Raw genomic sequence first — 21,654 nt, 5'->3', positions numbered from 1 at the left:
GGATTTTGGGATCCCTTTGGCGCCGGAAAAAACGGAGGGCCCGGTAGCGACGATTTCTTTCTTGGGAATCGAAATTGACTCGGTGGCAATGGAGTGTCGGCTCCCGGCGGATAAGTTGGGTGCTTTGAGGCTGGAGGTGCGACGGGCTTGTAGAAGGAAGAAAATGTCGCTGAGGGAGCTTCAGTCGCTGCTGGGGAAGTTGAATTTCGCCTGCCGGATTATGCCGATGGGGAGGGTGTTTGGTAGAAGGTTGGCGGCGGCAACGGCGGGAGTGCGGGCGCCGCATCATTTTGTGAGGCTCAAGGAGGAGCACCGAGCTGATCTTCAGGTTTGGGATGACTTCTTGGGCCAGTACAATGGTCGCTCGCTATGGATGGCCCCAGCGCAGGATACGAGTGATCTGAATATTTTCACGGATGCGGCTGGGGCGGGTGGCTTTGGAGCTTACGGGGGGGGTCCGTGGTGCGCAGGTCAATGGCCGGCTAGCTGGGTGTCCAGTGGATTGACGCGGAATCTGGCCCTGCTCGAGCTGTTTCCCATCGTGGTGGCGGCTACCATTTGGGGGGACAGGCTCAGGGATAAGAAGGTCCGTTTTTACTGCGACAACATGGGGGTGGTGCTTGCCATTAATAACATCACGGCGTCCTCTCCTCCGGTAGTTCAATTGTTGCGACATTTAGTGTTGGTGTGTTTGTCGCTGAACGCGTGGGTGGTGGCGGTGCATGTCCCGGGTGTACGGAATTGTGTTGCTGATGCTCTTTCTCGCTCGCAGTGGGACCGGTTTCGGGAATTGGCCCCGGGAGCGGAACGTCTCGGTTTGGCGTGTCCGGATCATCTATGGGATCTGGTATCGGTCCCGTAGAGCAGCTGTTACAAAGGTCTTTGGCGCGCACGACGTGGAGGGCTTATGCTGCTTGTTGGAGGCAGTGGGAGGAGTGGGTAAGAGAGTTGGGTGATGTCAATACGGATAGAGACAGGTTGGTGGCACTTTTGTATTGGTTAGGGGATGCCTGGGAGGGGGGGTTTTCAGTAGCGAAGGTGAACCGGTTTATATCCGCGGTGGCGTTTGGGCTTAAGTTGCGGGGCTTGCGGGATGTATCGAAGGAATTTCTGGTATCGCAGGCTTTGAAGGGGTTGCGCAGAGGTAGGGTGGAGGCGGATAGTAGAAGGCCGGTGTCGTTTGCTTTGCTGGGCTTGTTGGGCGGTTCATTGGCATCGGTATGTCGTTCTTCAGATGAAATGGATTTGTTTCGGTTGGCTTTCTCGTTGGCGTTCTTCGGAGCATTTAGAGTAGGTGAGTTGGTGTCGCCAAGTACTAAACAGGCAGGGGGGCTGAGATCTGGGGAGGTGTGCCTTTTTTGCAGATCGGTTGGAGGTATGGTTGCGTAGATCAAAAACTGACCAATTAGGGAAGGGAAAACTGATAGTTTTGTTCGCTCTCCCGGGGTCGGTCATGTGCCCAGTAGAGTGCATGCGGGGTTTTACAAAAAACAGGGGGTCTCCAGATTTGCCTTTGTTACGTCATGTGGACGGGTCGTTCTTGTCCAGGTTTCAGTTTGGAGCTGTTTTTAAAAAATGTTTGACGGCGGTTGGGGTTGCAGCAGGCTCATATTCATCTCATTCCTTCCGGATTGGCGCAGCAACGGAAGCAGGGCGCTGGGGGTTGGATGATGAGGGGGTGAGGCGTATTGGTCGTTGGGAGTCTAAAAGGTTTAAGTCTTATGTCCGCCCCCATATGTTGTAATTTTGTTGTTATGCTTGCAAATGTTATATGGTGGTGCCTAACTGTGTTTTCCGTTTCAGATTCGCCTCCTTGTCTGGTGTGGTTGATGGGTCATTCGTACGTGCACTGGGGGGCTTTGAGGGCGGACGTCCGCCCGGATGGTCGCCAGTTGCGCATTCCGCGACAGGATGCGGTTGTGCATTGGCTGGGGTTTAGAGGTATGTCGTGGAACAGGGTGTTGGCGGAATTCCAGACATATGTGCGGCTCGATAGGGTTCCGGAGGTTTTAGTGTTGCACGTGGGTGGGAATGACTTAGGAGTCCGCCCTTTTCGTGAGTTGGTGCGGGATATCAAACATGATTTGTTGTGTTTGTGGGTATCTTATCCCAAGTTGGTGGTAGTGTGGTCGGACATAGTCCCAAGGAAGCATTGGCGGTTAGCTAGATCGGTGGAGAGAGTCAATAAGGCTCGGATAAAAGTTAACCGGGCGGTGTCCCGTTTTGTGGCGAAGAACGGGGGCATTTGCGTGAGGCATAGGGATTTGGAGTCAGGATTGGGGAATTTCTGGAGGAGTGACGGGGTTCATCTGACCGAGGTTGGCATTGATATTTGGAGCTTGGCTATAGCAGAAGGCATAGAAAGGGCGGTGGTGGTGTGGAGGAACTCACAGGCTTAAGGTGGTCAAGGCCTGTTTCGCGGTGGCGGGGGGAGTCCTTGAGGCCAGTCAGTACAAAATGGTGGGGTGGTCGCATCGGGGGTATGCGTCCCCCAAAAAAGGTACATGGTTGAAGACTTCATCGGGTGTTATCCCTTTGAAGTGGTCTTCTGGTAGAAGGTATGTCACTTGAAGGCTTCATCGGGTGTTATCCCTTTGAAGTGGACTTCTAGTGGTCGGTATATCACTTGAGGGCTTCATCGGGTGTTATCCCCTTGAAGTGGACTTCTAGTGGTTGGAGCCATCTGCAGAGGTGAACGGTGCTTCCGAGCTGGTTTACGGCTGGAGGTAATTAGTGGTTTGCAGATGGCTAATTCGGTGTGTTCTTGAAAGGAACATCTGAAGGGGCTTCAAGGACTTCCTCTGCTCGGGTTAATGTTAACGTTTAATTGTTATTTATGATTCTGACCCATGTTGGGTCATGTGAATTATTAGGAGGAATTCTCTGGTGGATTCCTAACTAGTTATCCGAATGTTTCGGATTTAAATTGTTTTTATAAAACGGTGAAATTAATAAACGGCTGCTGTGGCCATTTCACATCCAACCTCGGTGTCATGTGTCGTTACTAAATGGGGATGGGGGATAGTATGGTTTAAGGTTAACACACGACTCTACCTAGGCAGGTCAAGAAGAGGCTGGACGCAGCTGCAGGCTTAAGGGAAGCCGACATGACCGTCCTGGTAGGGAAAGGGTTAATGTTACGAGGTCAGGGAAAGTTGAAGGAGCTGAAGGAGGGACGGGGAGGAGTTAAGGGGGGCGGGGGGGCCGTTACTGCGCTTCCCGCTGTTTCTCGGCATTGAGCCGGAAGCAGCGGGAGGAGTAACACACAGTAAGCAAAGCTCCCACCCTCCCACCCTTGTTTTGTTACTCCTTAGGTCTTATGTACGTCTGGCTATGAGCGTTGTGTTTTATTTTGTGTGCTTATTTAACATGTTTTTCTTTTTTCCGGAGTAGGTTCTGTTGTCATGGCAGCTGGCGGGGGGAGTCCTTGAGGCCAGTCAGTACAAAATGGTGGGGGGGTCGCATCGGGGGTATGCGTCCCCCAAAAAAGGTACATGGTTGAAGACTTCATCGGGTGTTATCCCTTTGAAGTGGTCTTCTGGTAGAAGGTATGTCACTTGAAGGCTTCATCGGGTGTTATCCCTTTGAAGTGGACTTCTAGTGGTCGGTATATCACTTGAGGGCTTCATCGGGTGTTATCCCCTTGAAGTGGACTTCTAGTGGTTGGAGCCATCTGCAGAGGTGAACGGTGCTTCCGAGCTGGTTTACGGCTGGAGGTAATTAGTGGTTTGCAGATGGCTAATTCGGTGTGTTCTTGAAAGGAACATCTGAAGGGGCTTCAAGGACTTCCTCTGCTCGGGTTAATGTTAACGTTTAATTGTTATTTATGATTCTGACCCATGTTGGGTCATGTGAATTATTAGGAGGAATTCTCTGGTGGATTCCTAACTAGTTATCCGAATGTTTCGGATTTAAATTGTTTTTATAAAACGGTGAAATTAATAAACGGCTGCTGTGGCCATTTCACATCCAACCTCGGTGTCATGTGTCGTTACTAAATGGGGATGGGGGATAGTATGGTTTAAGGTTAACACACGACTCTACCTAGGCAGGTCATGTCCATATTATACTGCAGTCTCACCGCTGCATATCGTTGTTGTTCTTCCAGGAGCTCCATTTTTTGGTGTTCTTCAATCATTTTGGATTGCTGAGCCCTAACAAGTTTGGCAACATTTTCTGTCCCTTTTTTGAGTAACTTCAAATAATCTTTATCATGTTTTAATGGTCGGATGTTTTCAGTTTCTATTTCCCGTCCAGTTTCTCTCCAAACGTCTGCGACCTATCAGTGTGTGATATACAACAAATAACACCAAAGGAATAAGATGTATCTAAAAGTCATATGATGACCCTGCAAACAGTATCACACTAACCTTAAAATCCAGATGTTTAATTATTGCACTGAGGGTGACAAAATCCAGTGTAGATAATCCAGGTAATTTTTTTAAACCTATAAAAATATCGGATTGTCCTATTAAACACTTTATAAATACAACATTAAACACCCTGTAGCTTCTAAACGATCAAAACACTGTCGAAAATATAAGAAAACTAATAACATATACATAAAATACTGGTGCAGATCCATGTGTACTCCAACACCACCAACTCGCCACAGAAGACATCAACATCAATTCCTCACTATTTTTAAGCTCATTCTTTGCAGTCAGTGAATGAGAACACTCTTGTGCTGCAAACTTGTACATACCTAGTCCTGCTCTCAGCTGAGAAGTGGATATAAATTGTACCTAATCCAGGCAATGCTCTGTGAGCTAAACAGCCTAGACTCCAGACTGATACATTGTAGCAAACTACCAGAGAGATTTGTGCAGCTGCTGCTGATGTATTGAGCTCACAGAGCATTGTCTAGTCTGGACACAATTGTATAAGGCTGTGTTCACATCAGCGTTAGTTTCCGCTGAGGGGTTCCGTCGGGTTAACCCCTCAGTGGAAAGGCAAATGGAAACCGCAGCTTCTGTATCCCCCACCATTGAACTCAATGGTGACAGAAAGCTCACTAATGGTTTCCGTCTGTCACCGTTGTGACAGGGTTCCGTCGTTTTGACAGAATCAATAGCGTAGTCGACTGCGCTATTGATTCCATCCGAAACAACGGAACCCTGTCACAACGGAAGGGCAACGGTGATGTGAACAGGCCCTAAGTGATGAAGAATTAATTTAAAAAAAAATTCTAAATGTTATGTTATATATGTACACTTGTATTTTACACTATTGGTAGTAGATCAGCAATATGGCTCCATCATGGAAGGCACACCTCAGGTTTATTATCTTCTACTACAATTCATATCACATCTTACATACCAGATATTGTTCTTACCTATTTTGGAGAATATGGAGTAAATGTTGTCTTTGTTCTTTTCTTCCACTTCAGAGGGGACCTGAATGAAGCTGTTGGGGGGTGTTGGGGAGACCTCCGGATCTTTCTGCAGCTTTCTTCCCAGTGGATTCTTTACATCTATAAAGGCCACATAATTGAGTTACATATCACAATAACCATCACAGTTGGGGCAGTAATACAAAGGAATACCCACCAAGATGGCACCCAGTTCTGGTTGATCCCACTTTGCTACTTGGTGGTGAGAATCTGTGCACAAATCTCTTAGGAAGGGGGTGAGGAATTGGCCAAAGCGCCATGTAAAGAGCAATGAGGGGGAAACAAAGCTCCAGGCTCTTCTGTCCTAGGTAGCAAATCCCAGCACCACAATGGGAATACATTTTGATCTGCTATGGGGCCCTATCGCTCTATGTACTCCACTGTAGTAATTGGATATAACATTATAATGTAAAAATCCATTCAGAATCCATGGGTAGAAATGACAGATGTTGGTGACGATTAAAACCTGAAGAGCTGATAAAAAATTAAGGACTGACGGACAGATGAATATTTCTCATGAATAAATGGAGGTTTCTTATACTATCATTGATAACTAGAGCTTGATAAATGCCGAGATCATACAGGCTGGTAATGAGTCAGGACTGGGAACAACATATAGAACTACAATGTCCATCATCCGCTGCACTTTCCCCCACAATGATATCAGTCTCTATGTTATCTGCCCCAACTATTAGAACTTCCGTCTATTCTCATGATATCAGCTCTGATACTGCAGTGTCCATTACAGGGGAGATCCATCCGTCATTTATCATATATTCAATCATAGAATGACACCTGAAGATGATAAATGACGGGTTTGTAAGATCTTCAACACCTTTGACACTGCTCGGAGATTTACCATAGAGGAAATCTCTCACACAAGAAAATCAATGGTGCTTTACTCCTCAGTGTCCCTGTCCTTCGTCTTCGTATGACAGGAGAACTTTATACTCACCAATAATACGTCCATATTCATCTCTGGGTATTCCTAGTTCTTCCTCCATCTGCTTCCATAACTGGACAAGCATATGGGGGGCTGTCTGTAAATCCTTTCCTCTCCAGGTGTTAATATGGGAACGAGTTTTAGGATTGTCACACAATTCGCCCAATATTGTGAGCAGCACAGTGTTCATGCTCTCCCAATTCACCTTCAGAGATAAGAAATGTAAATGATCAGGGTCACTGTGCGCTGTACTGAAAAGACTTTACAATGTAGTAGAAATAGGACTCAAGATTTGTAGAGATTGGTTTTCAATATTAACCAGACACCCCAATATGTGCAGATAGAAAGACATGTGGATGTGCAGAGGTCACTGCCGCAAACCTTCCAGGCATTACCTCCACTCAAACTCCGTCCCTGAATAGCCAGCGGCATCTCTATAATATAAATGGACACAAAAGAACTTTTCATGGACTTACTGCTAATAAATCCAGCAGGAGGAACACACCCTGCTTAGCAAGAAAGTCGTCTTCAGCTGCGGAACATCCAATAATACAAGAGCTGAAAAGAAGAAAACAAAGACATTAAATACAGAAGGATCTTCATATCAGAAGGAGCAGATGACACTTTCCCTGAGAGTCTGTTCTTTAATAGTCTTTTGATTCAGAATTTACCTTCTCAGAGACACTTCAAAGTCTTGTTGTGACTTTGAAGCTACAATCAGGTGCCCGTCCTCCCCCTGGTCAGATATGTATGGAGAGCCATTTACAAGGGATTGTTCTAATGGGGTTTACCTTCTGATCAGGGATTACTCACTACTTTTGTACAGAGAGTCGGGATTGGATGGGGAATATTATTATGTGAGATAGATAATGATTCAGTGGTGAAATGTTTATGGCCATTTCCATGTCGTGATTATTGCTATGGGCCGATATTCTTAACTTATCTTAGAAACAATTGTCATGTGTAACCCCCGGCTTCAGCTGTTATGAGATGCAGAACATGAATCTCTGCTCAGTTTAGGATGTTACTGCATACTGATTATATGGTGGGCGTCCCCTAGTGGTGGCTGCAGGAATTTCACAGATTATAAAAGCAAAAAACCATTTGTTCCTGATGAGTTATAAATGGGACACAGGTGTCTCTGAATAAACAGGTAAAATGTGCTTATTGAGGGTCATTTGTCTGATCAGTGCTTACCACACACAGGTCAGTGTGCTGAGGATCAGTTTGCTGTGGCCAAGTCCACTGTAAATTTTAGTGGGGTCCATTCTCAGAAGTTGAACGATGACATCCACTCCTTCTGATCCAAACAAATCCTGAGTGAAGAATACAAAAAGATTTCAAGATCAGATCTAAGAAGAAAGTCACAAGATGATGATCAGATCTGTGGTTTACTGTCCCGGAGTCCGGTGAGCGGTATATAGCCGAAGATGTACAGTATTACAGACACAAGTTACACACATGCAGCAGACATTATAGGCAGGATCCCACGTTACAATGAGACTGAATTCATATGACAAAAAGTATGAATTGCAGTGATAAGTGGCAGCTGATATCACATGTAACTCACAGGGTAATACGACAATACGCACCCTTACGTCGGGGTCAGCATCACAGAGCGATGACAGGATGGACAGAATGTCACTCTGGATTTCCAGTAGCACAGCGTCATCCTTTCCTTCACCACGAGTGTTGGTCTTTTTTAGAATTCCTGAAGAAATACAATTTTTTACATTGAACTAAAAATGTTTATATCATGTCCAATCAGATTCCTGCCTGTGTGATGAGAATGACGGCATCCACACACAGGGGAGGCAGCCATATGATCCAGCTTCATAAGAACGCAGCCTATCACTGTACCAGAAACAATATGGCCGCCTCCACTATAGGTGTTGGTTCTAACACTAGAGAGCGGTCAGGATTGTTTTTTATGATAAGTATACCACAACAAGTATACATAATAGATATCAGGGATCAGAACATATAAATGGAACATTTCCACATGATGTTAGATAAACCACATAATCACACAAAGCACCTCATATTTTCAGTATAAACCTCTTCTTATAGACAATATACTACAGTTGGGATTACAGAATTGTGGTTTCATTTACCTAGAAGTTGTCCGACTGCTCCCTGGTCACATAGGTCCATATTCAGGGTGATATCTTGTATGGAGACCATAGACTGGAGCAGTTTCAGGCTCTGGCGCATCTGGGCATTCTTGCTGCCACGACATCCAGTGCCATAGAAGCTGTTGCCATTTCCAACAAATCCATCTGAAAAAGGATAAAATAATGTTGATGCTTGTATTGTAAATCAGCGGCTACATAAAAATCCACAAATATCCCGTATCATCAGACAACAACCATCACAAGGTAAGTGGACGTATCTTACACTGGAGATAATGGAACCCGCTGATTACCTGACCAATGTAATGCTGACATGGAGGAACACATGTAATTCTGTGGAGCATTATTCATAGGGCACAATGTCTCCTCTCTGAAGTCTAGCTGAGATGGGGCAGACAATGAGCTGATGATTAGTGATGTATGTGCTTCTATAATAACACATAAGAAAGGCTGGACATGGGCTTGTGGCAGTCACATATTTCTCTGCGGTCACATAGTCAGTCTAATACATGGTGAGATCTTCTCGATTGCCATGATCTACAGCCCAGTATTTCTATTTGCTCCATGTTGTGTTATAATCTTTCATACACTGTTTGGAAAATCATAATGATGAGTTGTGAGGACATAAAACACCCGTCTCACCTTGGCTGCAGCACCAGTTGAGGAACTGAAGAATCCGCTTGTTCCCCTCAGCAGCCATGTAGTCCTCCACCAGCCGGGGAGCCACAGATGACAAGGTGGACATGGCCTGTAGCTGCAGCTCTTCAAAATACAGAGTCGGCCACTCATGCGTCTCAGGCTTTTCAATCGGCTTCACATAGGTGAAAAGGGCTGAAATGACCTTCCCATCAGAGAGCAGCTGCATAAGACACCAACAAAACAGTCATTACATTGCGTTATGGTCACCGCAATACACAATTCATAGGAGGCAAGAGATAACACTGCATAGCTTCATCCTGGTATCTAGAGAATTCCTTCACAATAAGGGTATGTTCACACGGCAGCCTCCGTAACGGCTGAAATTACGGGGCTGTTTTAAGGAGAAAACAGTACCGTAATTTCAGCCGTAATGGCATGTTGAGGCGCTATTTCGCTGCGTCCATTACGGACGTAAATGGAGATGCTTTTCCATGGAGTCAATGGAAAATGGCTCCATTTACGTCTGAAGAAGTGACAGACACTTCTTTGACCGTCTGCACAGAACATCGTAAGACCCATTCTAATGAATGGGCAGATGTTTGCCGATGCTATTGAGCCGCTATTTCGGACGTAATTCGGGGCAAAAACGCCCGAATTACGTCCGTAAATAGTGTGTGTGACCATACCCTTAGGGCTATAGGTCCGTGCATCGCGCGTAATTTTCACGCGCCTCGCACGAAGCTATATTAGTCTATGGGGCCGTGCAGACAGTCAGTGATTTTCACGCAGCGTGTGTCCGCAGCGTAAAACTCACGACATGTCTTATATTTGTGCGTTGTTCGCGCATCACGCACCCATTGAAGTCAATGGGTGCGTGATAATCTCGCGCAGCACATGGAAGCACTTCCGTGTCACGCGCGTGATTCGCGCAACAGCAGTAAAAAGTATGAATGAAAACAGAAAAGCACCACGTGCTTTTCTGTTTACAAACACACAAACAGAGTGTCATAATGATGGCGGCTGCGCGAAAATCACGCAGCCACGCATCATACGCGGCTGACACACGGAGCTGTTAAGTACCTTTTGCTCGCGCAAATGCCACGTTTTTTGCGTGCGTAAAATGCACACGCTCGTGTAAATCTGGCCCTAGGGTCTCTGTATAGAATATGTTACAGAATACAATATATTACATACAGAGTATAATAGAATCACTTCCTTTAGCAGTGGGAACAGTCCATTATCAGAGTAGGACAGTCTGGGGTTGACATCTGCAGTTCATGGACAGACTACAGGCCTCCATAAATGGCAGCTGTTAAGTCTACTGAGAAGTCATGTAAAATTCCCACATTTTCCAGCCGCCCTGCAAGTTATCATCAAGTCATTACAGTAGCTAAAAAGAGTAAACCCAAGAAAGGTTGTATAATAGGTAATTACTCTCTACAGCTGCAAGATGGATATTCAGTTTTATAATAGTAGATATGAGAATATAATAGGCATTTTATTACGTAGATATTATTAGCTGTCCATTATAAAGAACCATACTGACCGGCTGCTATAGAGAATAACACTACTATCCATGGCTTCAGTTTTTGCCATCCAAAGCCATGAATATCATTAATGACAACCTGCAGATATTTCTCCTGCCCATATACATTACTACGTCACCTGTCTACTGGTCTATATACAGTGATGACTATTCCTCACCTGAGCTGATGACCAGTCTTTAGATAACTCCACCAGAATGTTCATCAACAACCTCTTCATCTGGAGACCTTCACGGTTGTGTAGAAGTTGGACGTTTCTCACTAGTGGGTTACGGCTTTTAACTGAGGAAGAACCCACGAGAACAATACATAAGAATCCAATTGATGTCCTGACCACAGTCACAATCATCTAATATGTATCATCACATTGAATAATTATAAACATTTAATTGCATTGACCACTCACTTTCTGGAAATGTTGCAAATAAGATGAGCTGCCTTGCAAATCCACTGTCCTGGTAATTAACACAAGATATGTTATAATATGCGTAATAGAGGCAGATTCAAGACAGTACGTTACCCACAATCCATAGCGGTGTGTGGTCGTCCAATATGGCATATACAGAGGTGTCTGACCTTACCTTTGCTTGAATTTGGTTCGGGACTCCATGTTATCATGAAACAAATTCAATGCAATATCTCGACATGCTAGCAAAACCCTTGACAAGCTGAAACTAACATTACACCACCACTGGGTGGCCACACATAGACACATATAGCATAGGCATCTCGTGACAGAGTATCCTGAAACCATGTTTTTTTTCCAAAGCTGGTCATCTCGCGCCAGACATCTCAAGATATGATGTAAATAAGAGAAAAGGTAAGGAAGGACACATCTGTATCACAGCTGCAGCCAGTTTATGAATGAAGATCACTCCATGTTGTACTTACAATTATAAGAGATTGATTGTTCTCAGCGATCACAGTTGTTAGCACTAGAAGGTCATTTCTCAGCTGACGGTCTTGATCCTTGTATCCGTTGGTGAACAAGCGCACAACAGAAACTCTGAGTGCACTAGAACGAGATAAAGAGACTTGTATCGAGCACTTAAAGGCACAGTGTTATATTCTTATACCTGCTGCATGTTCCTGCAAAGATGTAGAAGTGTAGATCCTGAACACTGCTCACCAGATACATTCTATGTTATTCATCTGAATAATCACATCATCCTTGGGTCCCAAGTCCAAAAGGTTCAACAGAATCCCAGAAGAGAGGAAGAGTAGTTGTCCTGAGGGATCTGGGTCACTGAGGTGGGAGCAGAGGCTGTAGGCCGCCTGAGCTCTGGCCATAGACATGCAGTTCTCTGTATAGAAAATAATAAGATATAGAAATACAAGTCAATGGATCTTCAAAGGATTTACGATTTTATGTAGAAAAGTAATGCAAATTTCTATTATTTTTGAGTTTCAATTATTCATCATTTTAAGATCTCCGTTCTCTATCGGGGAATGGAAAAAAAATAATTCTGTATATCTAGAGGATGGAATCCCCTACAGACCTAATACTGCTCACAACTGAGGCTTTTCTACAGTTGTATCTTAACCAGACAATCCTCTGTGAGATAAATACATCAGGAGGACAAATCTCTCTCCTGTTCTGATAGTCCGTTACAATGTATCAGTGACGGTATAATGTATTAGTCTGGAGTCCAGGTTGTTTAGCTCATAGAGGATTGTCTTTACTCAGACATGTTTGTTGTATTCTTTATTCAGTGAATAGGGGTCCTCATGATGGCCGACAGCTGACCTGACAGCCCCTGTGAGCGGACCATGCACTGAATACAGGACACTCACTTTTATATTCTTCCGGCAGCCCCTATAGTGAATGTGATCTCCCTGCCGCTGCCCTATGATCAGAATCTCCATCACTTGTAATAAGACAATTCTGATAATAATATTATATTAGTAAATCGCTGATAATACAACTTCCGAGTAGAATAAAATGACTCTAAACTTGATCTTTTCTGCACCAAACCCTGGTTAATGTGACCAGCTGAGATGACGCAGTATATAGAGAGCAGCAGCAGTATATAGAGAGCAGCAGCAGTATATAGGGAGCAGCAGCAGTATATACAGAGTAGCAGCAGTATATACAGAGTAGCAGCAGTATATACAGAGTAGCAGCAGTATATACAGAGAAGCAGCAGTATATAGAGCAGCAGCAGTATATACAGAGTAGCAGCAGTATATACAGAGCAGCAGTATATACAGAGTAGCAGCAGTATATACAGAGTAGCAGCAGTATATACAAAGTAGCAGCAGTATATAGAGAGCAGCAGCAGTATATAGAGAGCAGCAGCAGTATATAGAGAGCAGCAGCAGTATATACAGAGTAGCAGCAGTATATACAGAGTAGCAGCAGTATATACAGAGTAGCAGCAGTATATACAGAGAAGCAGCAGTATATAGAGAGCAGCAGCAGTATATAGAGAGCAGCAGCAGTATATAGAGAGCAGCAGCAGTACATAGAGAGCAGCAGCAGCAGCAGCAGCAGTATATAGAGGGCAGCAGCAGTATATAGAGAGCAGCAGCAGTATATAGAGGGCAGCAGCAGTATATAGAGAGCAGCAGCAGTATATAGAGGGCAGCAGCAGTATATAGAGCAGCAGCAGTATATAGAGAGCAGCAGCAGTAGTATATAGAGGGCAGCAGCAGTATATAGAGAGCAGCAGCAGTATAGAGGGCAGCAGCAGTATATAGAGAGCAGCAGCAGTATATAGAGGGCAGCAGCAGTATATAGAGAGCAGCAGCAGTATATAGAGAGCAGCAGCAGTATAGAGGGCAGCAGCAGTATATAGAGGGCAGCAGCAGTATATAGAGAGCAGCAGCAGTATATAGAGAGCAGCAGCAGTATATAGAGAGCAGCAGCAGCAGTATATAGAGAGCAGCAGCAGTATATAGAGAGCAGCAGCAGTATATAGGGAGCAGCAGCAGTATATAGAGGGCAGCAGCAGTATATAGAGCAGCAGCAGTATATAGAGAGCAGCAGCAGTATATAGAGAGCAGCAGCAGTAGTATATAGAGGGCAGCAGCAGTATATAGAGAGCAGCAGCAGTATAGAGGGCAGCAGCAGTATATAGAGAGCAGCAGCAGTATATAGAGGGCAGCAGCAGTATATAGAGGGCAGCAGCAGTATATAGAGAGCAGCAGCAGTATATAGAGAGCAGCAGCAGTATATAGAGAGCAGCAGTATATAGAGAGCAGCAGTATATAGAGAGCAGCAGCAGTATATAGAGAGCAGCAGCAGCAGTAGTAGTATATAGAGAGCAGCAGCAGTATATAGGGAGCAGCAGCAGTATATAGAGGGCAGCAGCAGTATATAGAGCAGCAGCAGTATATAGAGGGCAGCAGCAGTATATAGAGAGCAGCAGCAGTAGTATATAGAGGGCAGCAGCAGTATATAGAGGGCAGCAGCAGTATATAGAGAGCAGCAGCAGTATATAGAGGACAGCAGCAGTATATAGAGAGCAGCAGCAGTATATAGAGAGCAGCAGCAGTATATAGAGAGCAGCAGCAGTATATAGAGAGCAGCAGCAGTATATAGAGAGCAGCAGCAGCAGTATATAGAGAGCAGCAGCAGTATATAGAGAGCAGCAGCAGCAGTATATAGAGTGAAGCAGCAGTATATAGGGAGCAGCAGCAGTATATAGAGTGCAGCAGCAGTATATAGAGAGAAGCAGCAGTATATAGGAGTAGCAGCAGTATATAGGGAGCAGCAGCAGTATATAGAGTGCAGCAGCAGTATATAGAGTGCAGCAGCAGCAGTATATAGGGAGCAGCAGCAGTATATAGGGAGCAGCAGCAGTATATAGGGAGCAGCAGTATACATACCGTTAGTTAATGATAGAAGCTCCAGTGTTCTCAGTACCGATAACTTCTCCTGTATATTGTTCTCCATCAATGTCAATGACGAGACGAGGGTCTCTGCCAAGCCGCTCATTTCAGCCGTCTGGATCTTGTAGCTGTTACTTGTCGGCTGAAAACCTGTTTATTAATGATCCAGATATAATATTTACTATGTACTCATTGTACGGAGCAAAACTGACGAGTGTGAACTATGAAGCCGGAGAATAAGATTCAGAATAGGAACCAAGAAAGTGGAAAGATTATTAATGGGGAAAATCCCTCAGTTCCACTAATAATCTACAAGATGAACCTGTTGGGTGTGATTGTGAGCTCTGCAGGTCACTTCAGCCTCTATTTTGGGGCGGCGTCAGGTTTAGACAACTGTGGATCAGAACTTCAGAAGGAAGATTCCCCTTCCAAAAGTGAATTGTGGGGGAGGGGCATGGGATTCGACACTTTTGTTTCTCATTTATAGAACAATGAAATGCTGGATTTACTTTTTCCGTAATTGATATAAATGAATAAGATATAAATGTTTTACCTATAATCTGCGGCATTTGATGTTCTGCGCTGTAGAAATCCATCACTGTGGAGCAAATCTGCATCCGGACCCGAGTGCTTGGCACCCGCATCAGATAACCTAGAAGAAATACAGCAGGTCAGTCCTGTAGTTTATCAGAAACATCATCTGATTAATAGAATCTGCTAATTGTACATTATAATTACTCACTAATCGTTCATTATCAGACGTTTACATTTAATGTTTAAAGAACATTTCCCCCTAAATCAAATGGCGGCCTGTAAATATCAGCCCCTGAGTTCTTCCCTTATGTGAAATAATATTCTGCTGGTTATAAGGGGTGTCTCACGATGACAAACCTACTCTCTGTGGACTTCAAAGAGGGGTTTGCTATGGTTGGCATGTAAGGGCATGTTCACACGTGGCGGAATTGCAGTGGAATTCTCCAGCGGCCGTTTTTTACATTTGTTTCAATACATTTTTAGGCAAGTTAGTGCAGACGTTGCGGAAAACTCCACTGCGGACCATAGGCTGCTGTGCGGAATTCTCCCTCCGCAGCATGCACTGTCTGTTGTGGAGAAGAAGTAAAATTTCACTGCGGATTTCAGCCTTTGCAATGCAAAAACTGAAATCTGTGACAAGTCCGCTGTGATATCTGCAACGTCTGAATTACCGGTCAAATATTTATTATTTATTTATTTATTTCAAATATGCAAATGTTGGTGCAGATTCGTGGCGTAATTGCCCCAAATCTGCACCAACCGGAAGAACTCCGCCACGTGTGAACGTGCCCTAATGCTATATTTTCCCTGCAGCGGCCACCTTGGAATGAGAAGGGCTTAGAGAAGCCGCACCCGGGGTGATCAGATAACTGCAGCGCTGGCTTCTTTAAGGTACTGACTATATAACGTATCTGATTATGAGAAAGGAGGGTGACAACAAAGAAGGTCCTTCTTTCTACTGATTGGTCGGAGTAGTGGAGGTCGGACCCCCAGTCATCACACACTCATTGCCTAATGGACTAAGGTCAGGAGCGGCCGCACTGCCGACTGCAGGAAGTAAGGGGAGGCCGCCATGACAGGATAGGAGGGAACAGGTGAGGAAGGGGTTAAGGTTTCGTAGCAGGGAGTGAAGGGGAGTGGTTTGGAAGAGAGGAGGGAGGGGATGGGAGTCTCAGGCTTCCCGCTGTTTTTCTCAGTGCGAGGGAGACAGGGGGAGGTAACACATCAACTGGAGTAGCAGCAGCAGCAGCAGCAGCAGCAGCAGCAGCAGCAGCAGCAGCAGCAGCAGCGTTGTGGTGTTATCTTACTTACCTGCTCGTTTGCGATGGCGTCCTTCAATGAGCATGTGGAGCAGCTCCGGGCGGCAGCTGATCATCTGGGTGTCGGCTGGTTTGAGGAGCAGGTGACGAGACTTGTGGGGCTGCCTGTGCCCCAGGCAGCTGGGCCCCGGCGCTCTCATCGCGCGGTGTCCAGGGAGGGGGGTGGGGCGGTTTCTTCCCTGTCGTCCCCTGTAGTGCTGGACTTCGCTTTAGGCAGCCCTCCGGCTAGTGGAGGGATCATGCACGATGCCGGTTCATCTGAGGTCGTGCCTACTCGCAGGTCACGGCGTGCCCGACCTCCAGCGAGACTTAGCCCTGATGAAATCCCGCGGGTACGGCGCCGCAGGGTAAGCCCCTCCAGGGTCGCTGCAGGCCGGTCTCCAGGGAGAGCTGCATCCCCTCGGGGGTCTCGGCCTGGCAGAAATCCCCAGCCGCGGCGGTTCTTGGTGGCTAGGGGGGGGTTGGCTCCTGGCTTCCCAAATATCCCCCCTCCATCTGGTGTGGTGCAAGATGCGGGGATGTCGGCAGCCCCGCCTGGTGAGGTGCCAATCAGGGGGCTGGCTGCTTCGAGGTCTGCGTCAGGAAGAATGGCGAGTCCGGTGGGCCGTGGAGTGCGGTCTGAGCTATGGATACCGCATAACGGGCAGCAGGCGGCTGGCCCTATAAGCCTCAGGGCTCCTATAAAGGCCGGCCCTTCGGGACAGTCTGGTCGGGGATCTCCATGCTCGCATTGTGGGTGCGGGCAGCGGTCGCAGACGGCGGTTGACTTGGAAGAGGGAGAGGTTGTTGAGCATCGGCGTGTTCAAGTTCGTCCGGCTGGCGGGATCACAGCGCCTGAGCAGCCAGGTGGGTGTTTTTCTTCTTTCTCTTCACCTACTATGTGCATGTTGGGAGGTGCAGGGGATGCAGCGGGCTCTACGGCTGTCGGCGAGTCTTCCGGGGGGGGGGGGGGGGTGGTAGCGGTTTCGCTGAATTAGTGGGATGCTTGCGCGAGCTGGTCAACAAATTAGATAGGTCGCAGGCCCCGGTATTGGCGGGGGTATCCCTGATCCCTGGTTGCGGTTTGGGAAGGGAAGAGGGATGAGAGTAAGAAGGAAGAGGAGGAACGTCGGCGTTATAGGCTCATTCCGCAAACGTTTGTGAATTGGCTGCAGGCTTTCGCGATCTTGGCTAGTGTTGTTGGGGAAAAGGCGCCGGAGCATTGTTCCGCGCTTTTTTGTTATATGGATGCTATCGGTGAGGCGCATCGTGTGTACGGCGGTATGGCTTGGCTGCGTTATGATGAGCAATTTCGGCAGCGGAAGGCGGTGCGGCCCAGCATTAGATGGGATCAGAAAGACGGTTAAGCCGGGACAGTCCTTTCCAGGGAGCGGAGGGTCTGCAGGGCAGGTCGGTCAGTCCGGTCAAGGTTTCCAGTTCAAAACTCTGTGTAGTCACTCACTTCTCCTGTAGCGGAATCCCCGGCCATAGAGTCGGGGATTCCGCTGCAGAAGTGCGTGACTTCGCTGTGTCCATATATGGACAGTGTAGTCATGCACTTCTCCTGAAGCGGCATCCCCGGCCATAGAGTCGGGGATTCCGCTGCAGAAGTGCGTGACTTCGCTGTGTCCATATATGGACAGTGTAGTCACTCACTTCTCCTGTAGCGGAATCCCCGGCCATAGTGTCGGGGATTCCGCTGCAGAAGTGCGTGACTTCGCTGTGTCCATATATGGACAGTGTAGTCATGCACTTCTCCTGAAGCGGCATCCCCGGCCATAGAGTCGGGGATTCCGCTGCAGAAGTGCGTGACTTCGCTGTGTCCATATATGGACAGTGTAGTCACTCACTTCTCCTGTAGCGGAATCCCCGGCCATAGTGTCGGGGATTCCGCTGCAGAAGTGTGTGACTTCGCGGTGTCCATATATGGACAGTGTAGTCACTCACTTCTCCTATAGCGGAATCCCCTGCCATAGAGTAGGGGATTCCGCTGCAGAAGTGCGTGATTTCGCTGTGTCCATATATGGACAGTGTAGTCACGCACTTCTCCTGTAGCGGAATCCCCAATTCCCGGCCGGGGATTGGGGATTCCGACTCCTACAGGAAGCAAAAAAAAGACCCTCCTCCTCCTCCTCACATGCACTCTGCACTGTGAGGAGGAGGAGAGAGAGTGCGCGAGCGACGGTAGACCCGGCCATCACTCGGGACACATTCCGGTGATGGCCGTGTATTACCCGGCCCCATAGTCTTCTGCCCGGCTGAAGATAGGGCATGTCCCATTTTTTGACGGCCGATTTTCCCGGCCGTCAGAAAATCGGTCGTGTGAATAGCCCCATTAGGGGTCTATTATTCCTAATGCAGCCGGGTGCCGGCCGATTTATGAACGGCCGGCACCCGGCCGGGAAACCCTGTCGTGTGAATCCTGCCTTAGGCGTATTGGGAGATGGGAGTCTAACCGTTTCCGCACTTATGTTCGGCCTCATTTGCTGTCAGATTGTTAAAATGTTGCTAAGGAGTATATTGTGCCTGTGGAAGATGGAGTGCGAATGGGATTTGTAAGATGTGTGTGTTTTTCTTTCTTTCGCAGGTTCGCGTCCTTTGCTGGTTTGGATCTTGGGGCACTCCTTTGTGTATTGGGGCGCACTAAGGGCGGAGGTTCGCCCGGATGGTCGACAACTGACGATTCCGCGGGAGGATGCTGTCCTGCATTGGCTAGGTTTCCGGGGAATGGTTTGGTCTAGGGTGTTACCAGAGTTTCAGGTGTATACGCAGCTAGACCGGGCGCCTGAGATTTTAGTTTTACATGTTGGGGGGAATGACTTGAGTGTGCGCCCTTTTCGTGATTTGGTGAGGGATATTAAGCACGATTTGTTGTGTTTATGGGCGTTACACCCGGGCCTGATTATAGTCTGGTCAGAAATAGTGCCCAGAAAGACATGGCGTTTGGCCCGATCCGTGGAGAGACTCAATAAGGCCAGAATAAAAGTGAATAGGGCGGTGTCGGCATTTGTGGCAAAAAATGGAGGTGTGGTGGTCAGGCATAGGGACCTGGAATCGGGTGTAGGTTGTTATTGGAGACAGGATGGGGTGCATTTGAATGAGGTGGGGATGGATTTGTGGAGTTTGGCCCTAGCAGACGGGATTGAAAGAGGGGTGTTGGTGTGGAGGAGCTCATGGCCTTGAGGTGGTCAAGGCCCATGTCGCAGTGGCGGGGGGAGTCCTTGAGGTTGGTCAGTAAAACTGGTGGGGGGGTCGCATCAGGGGTATGTGTCCCCCAAAATATGTGGAAGGCTTCTTAGGGTGTTACCTCTTTGAAGTGCTTTATGGGCAAAGCCATCTGCAAGAAGTGAGCGGTGCCTTCGAGCTGGGATACGGCTGGAGGTAAAAACAAGTGGTGGTGGCAGATGGCTATTTTTTCTAAGTTGTGGTAACCTCAAGGGCTTCCCCTGGTCATGTTATGGGTGTTATTTATATTGACCCTTTTAAGGGTTTGTTATGAGTATTCTGGAAGAATTCCAATTTTGGGGAATTCTAGGTTATTTAATGTTTGGTTATAAAATGTCTAATTTTATAAAATTTATAATAAACGGCTGCTGTGGCCATTAAAATCCAACCTTGGTGTCACGTGTTATTATTCTTAAGGGGGTAAGGAATAATTACTGATCACTCGACTCTACTTATCCAAGTCATATAGATGAAATGTCTTCTATGGCAGCAGAGTTAGTGGCGGAGCTCACCTAGATGGTAGAAGGACTTTGCAGTAGTCTCTGCATATCTGACTTCATCTGACATCTTCTCCTTCAGAAAAGGAAGGCTGTAAATAAAGAAACATGAACATGCGGTAAATCAGGATGTGACATTATAAGTCGGCATCTCAGACTGATGTCCCAGCAGTGGAAATGAATATTGAGGGATCACTATTAGGGTATGTTCACACGAGGGCGTCCGTAACGGCTGAAATTACGGGGATGTTTCCGCCTGAAAACATCCCCGTAATTTCAGCCGTAACGGCATGTGCAGGCGCTTGAACGCCGCGTCCATTACGGACGTAATTGGCGCTGTTATTCATTGGAGTCAATGAATAACGGCTCCAATTACAGGTCACTTCTTTGACGCGGGCGTCTATTTACGCGCCGTCATTTGACAGCGGCGCGTAAATATACGCCTGGTGTGAACAGACAAACGTCTGCCCATTGCTTTCAATGGGCAGATGTTTGTCAGCGCTATCGAGGCGCTATTTTCGGACGTAATTTGGGGCAAAAACGCGCGATTTACGTCCGTAATTAGTGCGTGTGAACATACCCTTAGGATCCGTCATCAGGAGAGATCACTTACTGTATTATAACACCTTTTATTCTACTTACCCCAGTAACTTGATGACTTGACACACGGGATCTATGAAGTCTGTATTGTCTTCTATGCGTGCAGCACAGATCTGTAATATTTTCATCACATCGGGTAAATCCTTAAGAGGCTTTTTTTATGTTGAGGAAAATGGAAATAACTTTACAACAACAACATCCCAAGTAAACGCCTCAGGCTCCAATCTGTGATCCCATAAAGTGAGAATGAAGCTGCGGCAGAATAGGACACGGCTGTGTGTGATATCAGTCTATAGCGCTGTCATGTGACCATATACTGTACAATGCCTTATATCAGAGGCTGCCGCAGACACCTTCATTTAAGAACTTGTGTAATAAAGCCGACACCAGAGAACAATAGCTATTAACGTAGTGTGAGGTGGCGCTCTATGCTATTAACGTAGTGTGAGGTGGCGCTCTATGCTATTAACGTAGTGTGAGGTGGCGCTCTACGCTATTAACATAGTGTGAGGTGGCGCTCTACGCTATTAACATAGTGTGAGGTGGCGCTCTACGCTATTAACATAGTGTGAGGTGGCGCTCTACGCTATTAACATAGTGTGAGGTGGCGCTCTATGCTATTAACATAGTGTGAGGTGGCGCTCTATGCTATTAACATAGTGTGAGGTGGCGCTCTATGCTATTAACGTAGTGTGAGGTGGCGCTCTATGCTATTAACGTAGTGTGAGGTGGCGCTCTATGCTATTAACGTAGTGTGAGGTGGCGCTCTATGCTATTAACGTAGTGTGAGGTGGCGCTCTATGCTATTAACATAGTGTGAGGTGGCGCTCTATGCTATTAACGTAGTGTGAGGTGGCGTTCTATGCTATTAACACAGTGTGAGGTGGCGCTCTATGCTATTAACACAGTGTGAGGTCGCGCTCTACGCTATTAACATAGTGTGAGGTGGCGTTCTATGCTATTAACGTAGTGTGAGGTGGCGCTCTATGCTATTAACATAGTGTGAGGTGGCGCTC

At 46.7% G+C, this 21,654-nt stretch overlaps 2 protein-coding genes across 8 annotated transcripts in view; one reads left to right on the top strand and one right to left on the bottom strand.

Moving 5' to 3' along the window:
- LOC142652122 (cilia- and flagella-associated protein 69-like) overlaps positions 1 to 21,654 on the bottom strand; it is a 36,744-nt gene that overhangs the window by 5,179 nt on the left and 9,911 nt on the right. For 4 of the 7 annotated variants that reach the window (XM_075827614.1, XM_075827611.1, XM_075827613.1 and 1 more), the window contains 17 exons: positions 20,681 to 20,790; positions 20,054 to 20,130; positions 15,038 to 15,136; positions 14,482 to 14,634; positions 11,780 to 11,954; positions 11,542 to 11,665; positions 11,057 to 11,105; positions 10,811 to 10,932; positions 9,110 to 9,326; positions 8,450 to 8,614; positions 7,928 to 8,046; positions 7,533 to 7,651; positions 6,812 to 6,893; positions 6,348 to 6,540; positions 5,336 to 5,473; positions 4,371 to 4,447; positions 4,082 to 4,279 (listed from right to left, as the gene is read on the bottom strand). In XM_075827614.1, coding sequence (XP_075683729.1) covers positions 4,082 to 4,279; positions 4,371 to 4,447; positions 5,336 to 5,473; positions 6,348 to 6,540; positions 6,812 to 6,893; positions 7,533 to 7,651; positions 7,928 to 8,046; positions 8,450 to 8,614; positions 9,110 to 9,326; positions 10,811 to 10,932; positions 11,057 to 11,105; positions 11,542 to 11,665; positions 11,780 to 11,954; positions 14,482 to 14,634; positions 15,038 to 15,136; positions 20,054 to 20,130; positions 20,681 to 20,790 — 2,217 coding nt within the window. Of the gene's footprint in view, positions 1 to 4,081; positions 4,280 to 4,370; positions 4,448 to 5,335; positions 5,474 to 6,347; positions 6,541 to 6,811; positions 6,894 to 7,532; positions 7,652 to 7,927; positions 8,047 to 8,449; positions 8,615 to 9,109; positions 9,327 to 10,810; positions 10,933 to 11,056; positions 11,106 to 11,541; positions 11,666 to 11,779; positions 11,955 to 14,481; positions 14,635 to 15,037; positions 15,137 to 15,838; positions 16,087 to 20,053; positions 20,131 to 20,680; positions 20,791 to 21,654 lie in introns of those variants that run through there. The other 3 variants (XM_075827616.1, XM_075827615.1, XM_075827617.1) reach the window with 2 other exon arrangements.
- Positions 16,233 to 19,891, top strand: LOC142652123 (uncharacterized). The gene is made up of 2 exons (XM_075827618.1): positions 16,233 to 17,183; positions 18,904 to 19,891. Exons 1-2 carry the CDS (start codon positions 16,343 to 16,345, stop codon positions 19,497 to 19,499), a joined length of 1,437 nt encoding a protein of 478 aa, XP_075683733.1. The 5' UTR covers positions 16,233 to 16,342; the 3' UTR covers positions 19,500 to 19,891.

Source organism: Rhinoderma darwinii, chromosome 5, assembly GCF_050947455.1.
Source record: "Rhinoderma darwinii isolate aRhiDar2 chromosome 5, aRhiDar2.hap1, whole genome shotgun sequence".
Classification (NCBI taxonomy): Eukaryota; Metazoa; Chordata; class Amphibia; order Anura; family Rhinodermatidae; genus Rhinoderma; species Rhinoderma darwinii.
Note: the sequence above shows the minus strand (reverse complement) of the source record. Positions and strands in the feature narration are given on the sequence as shown.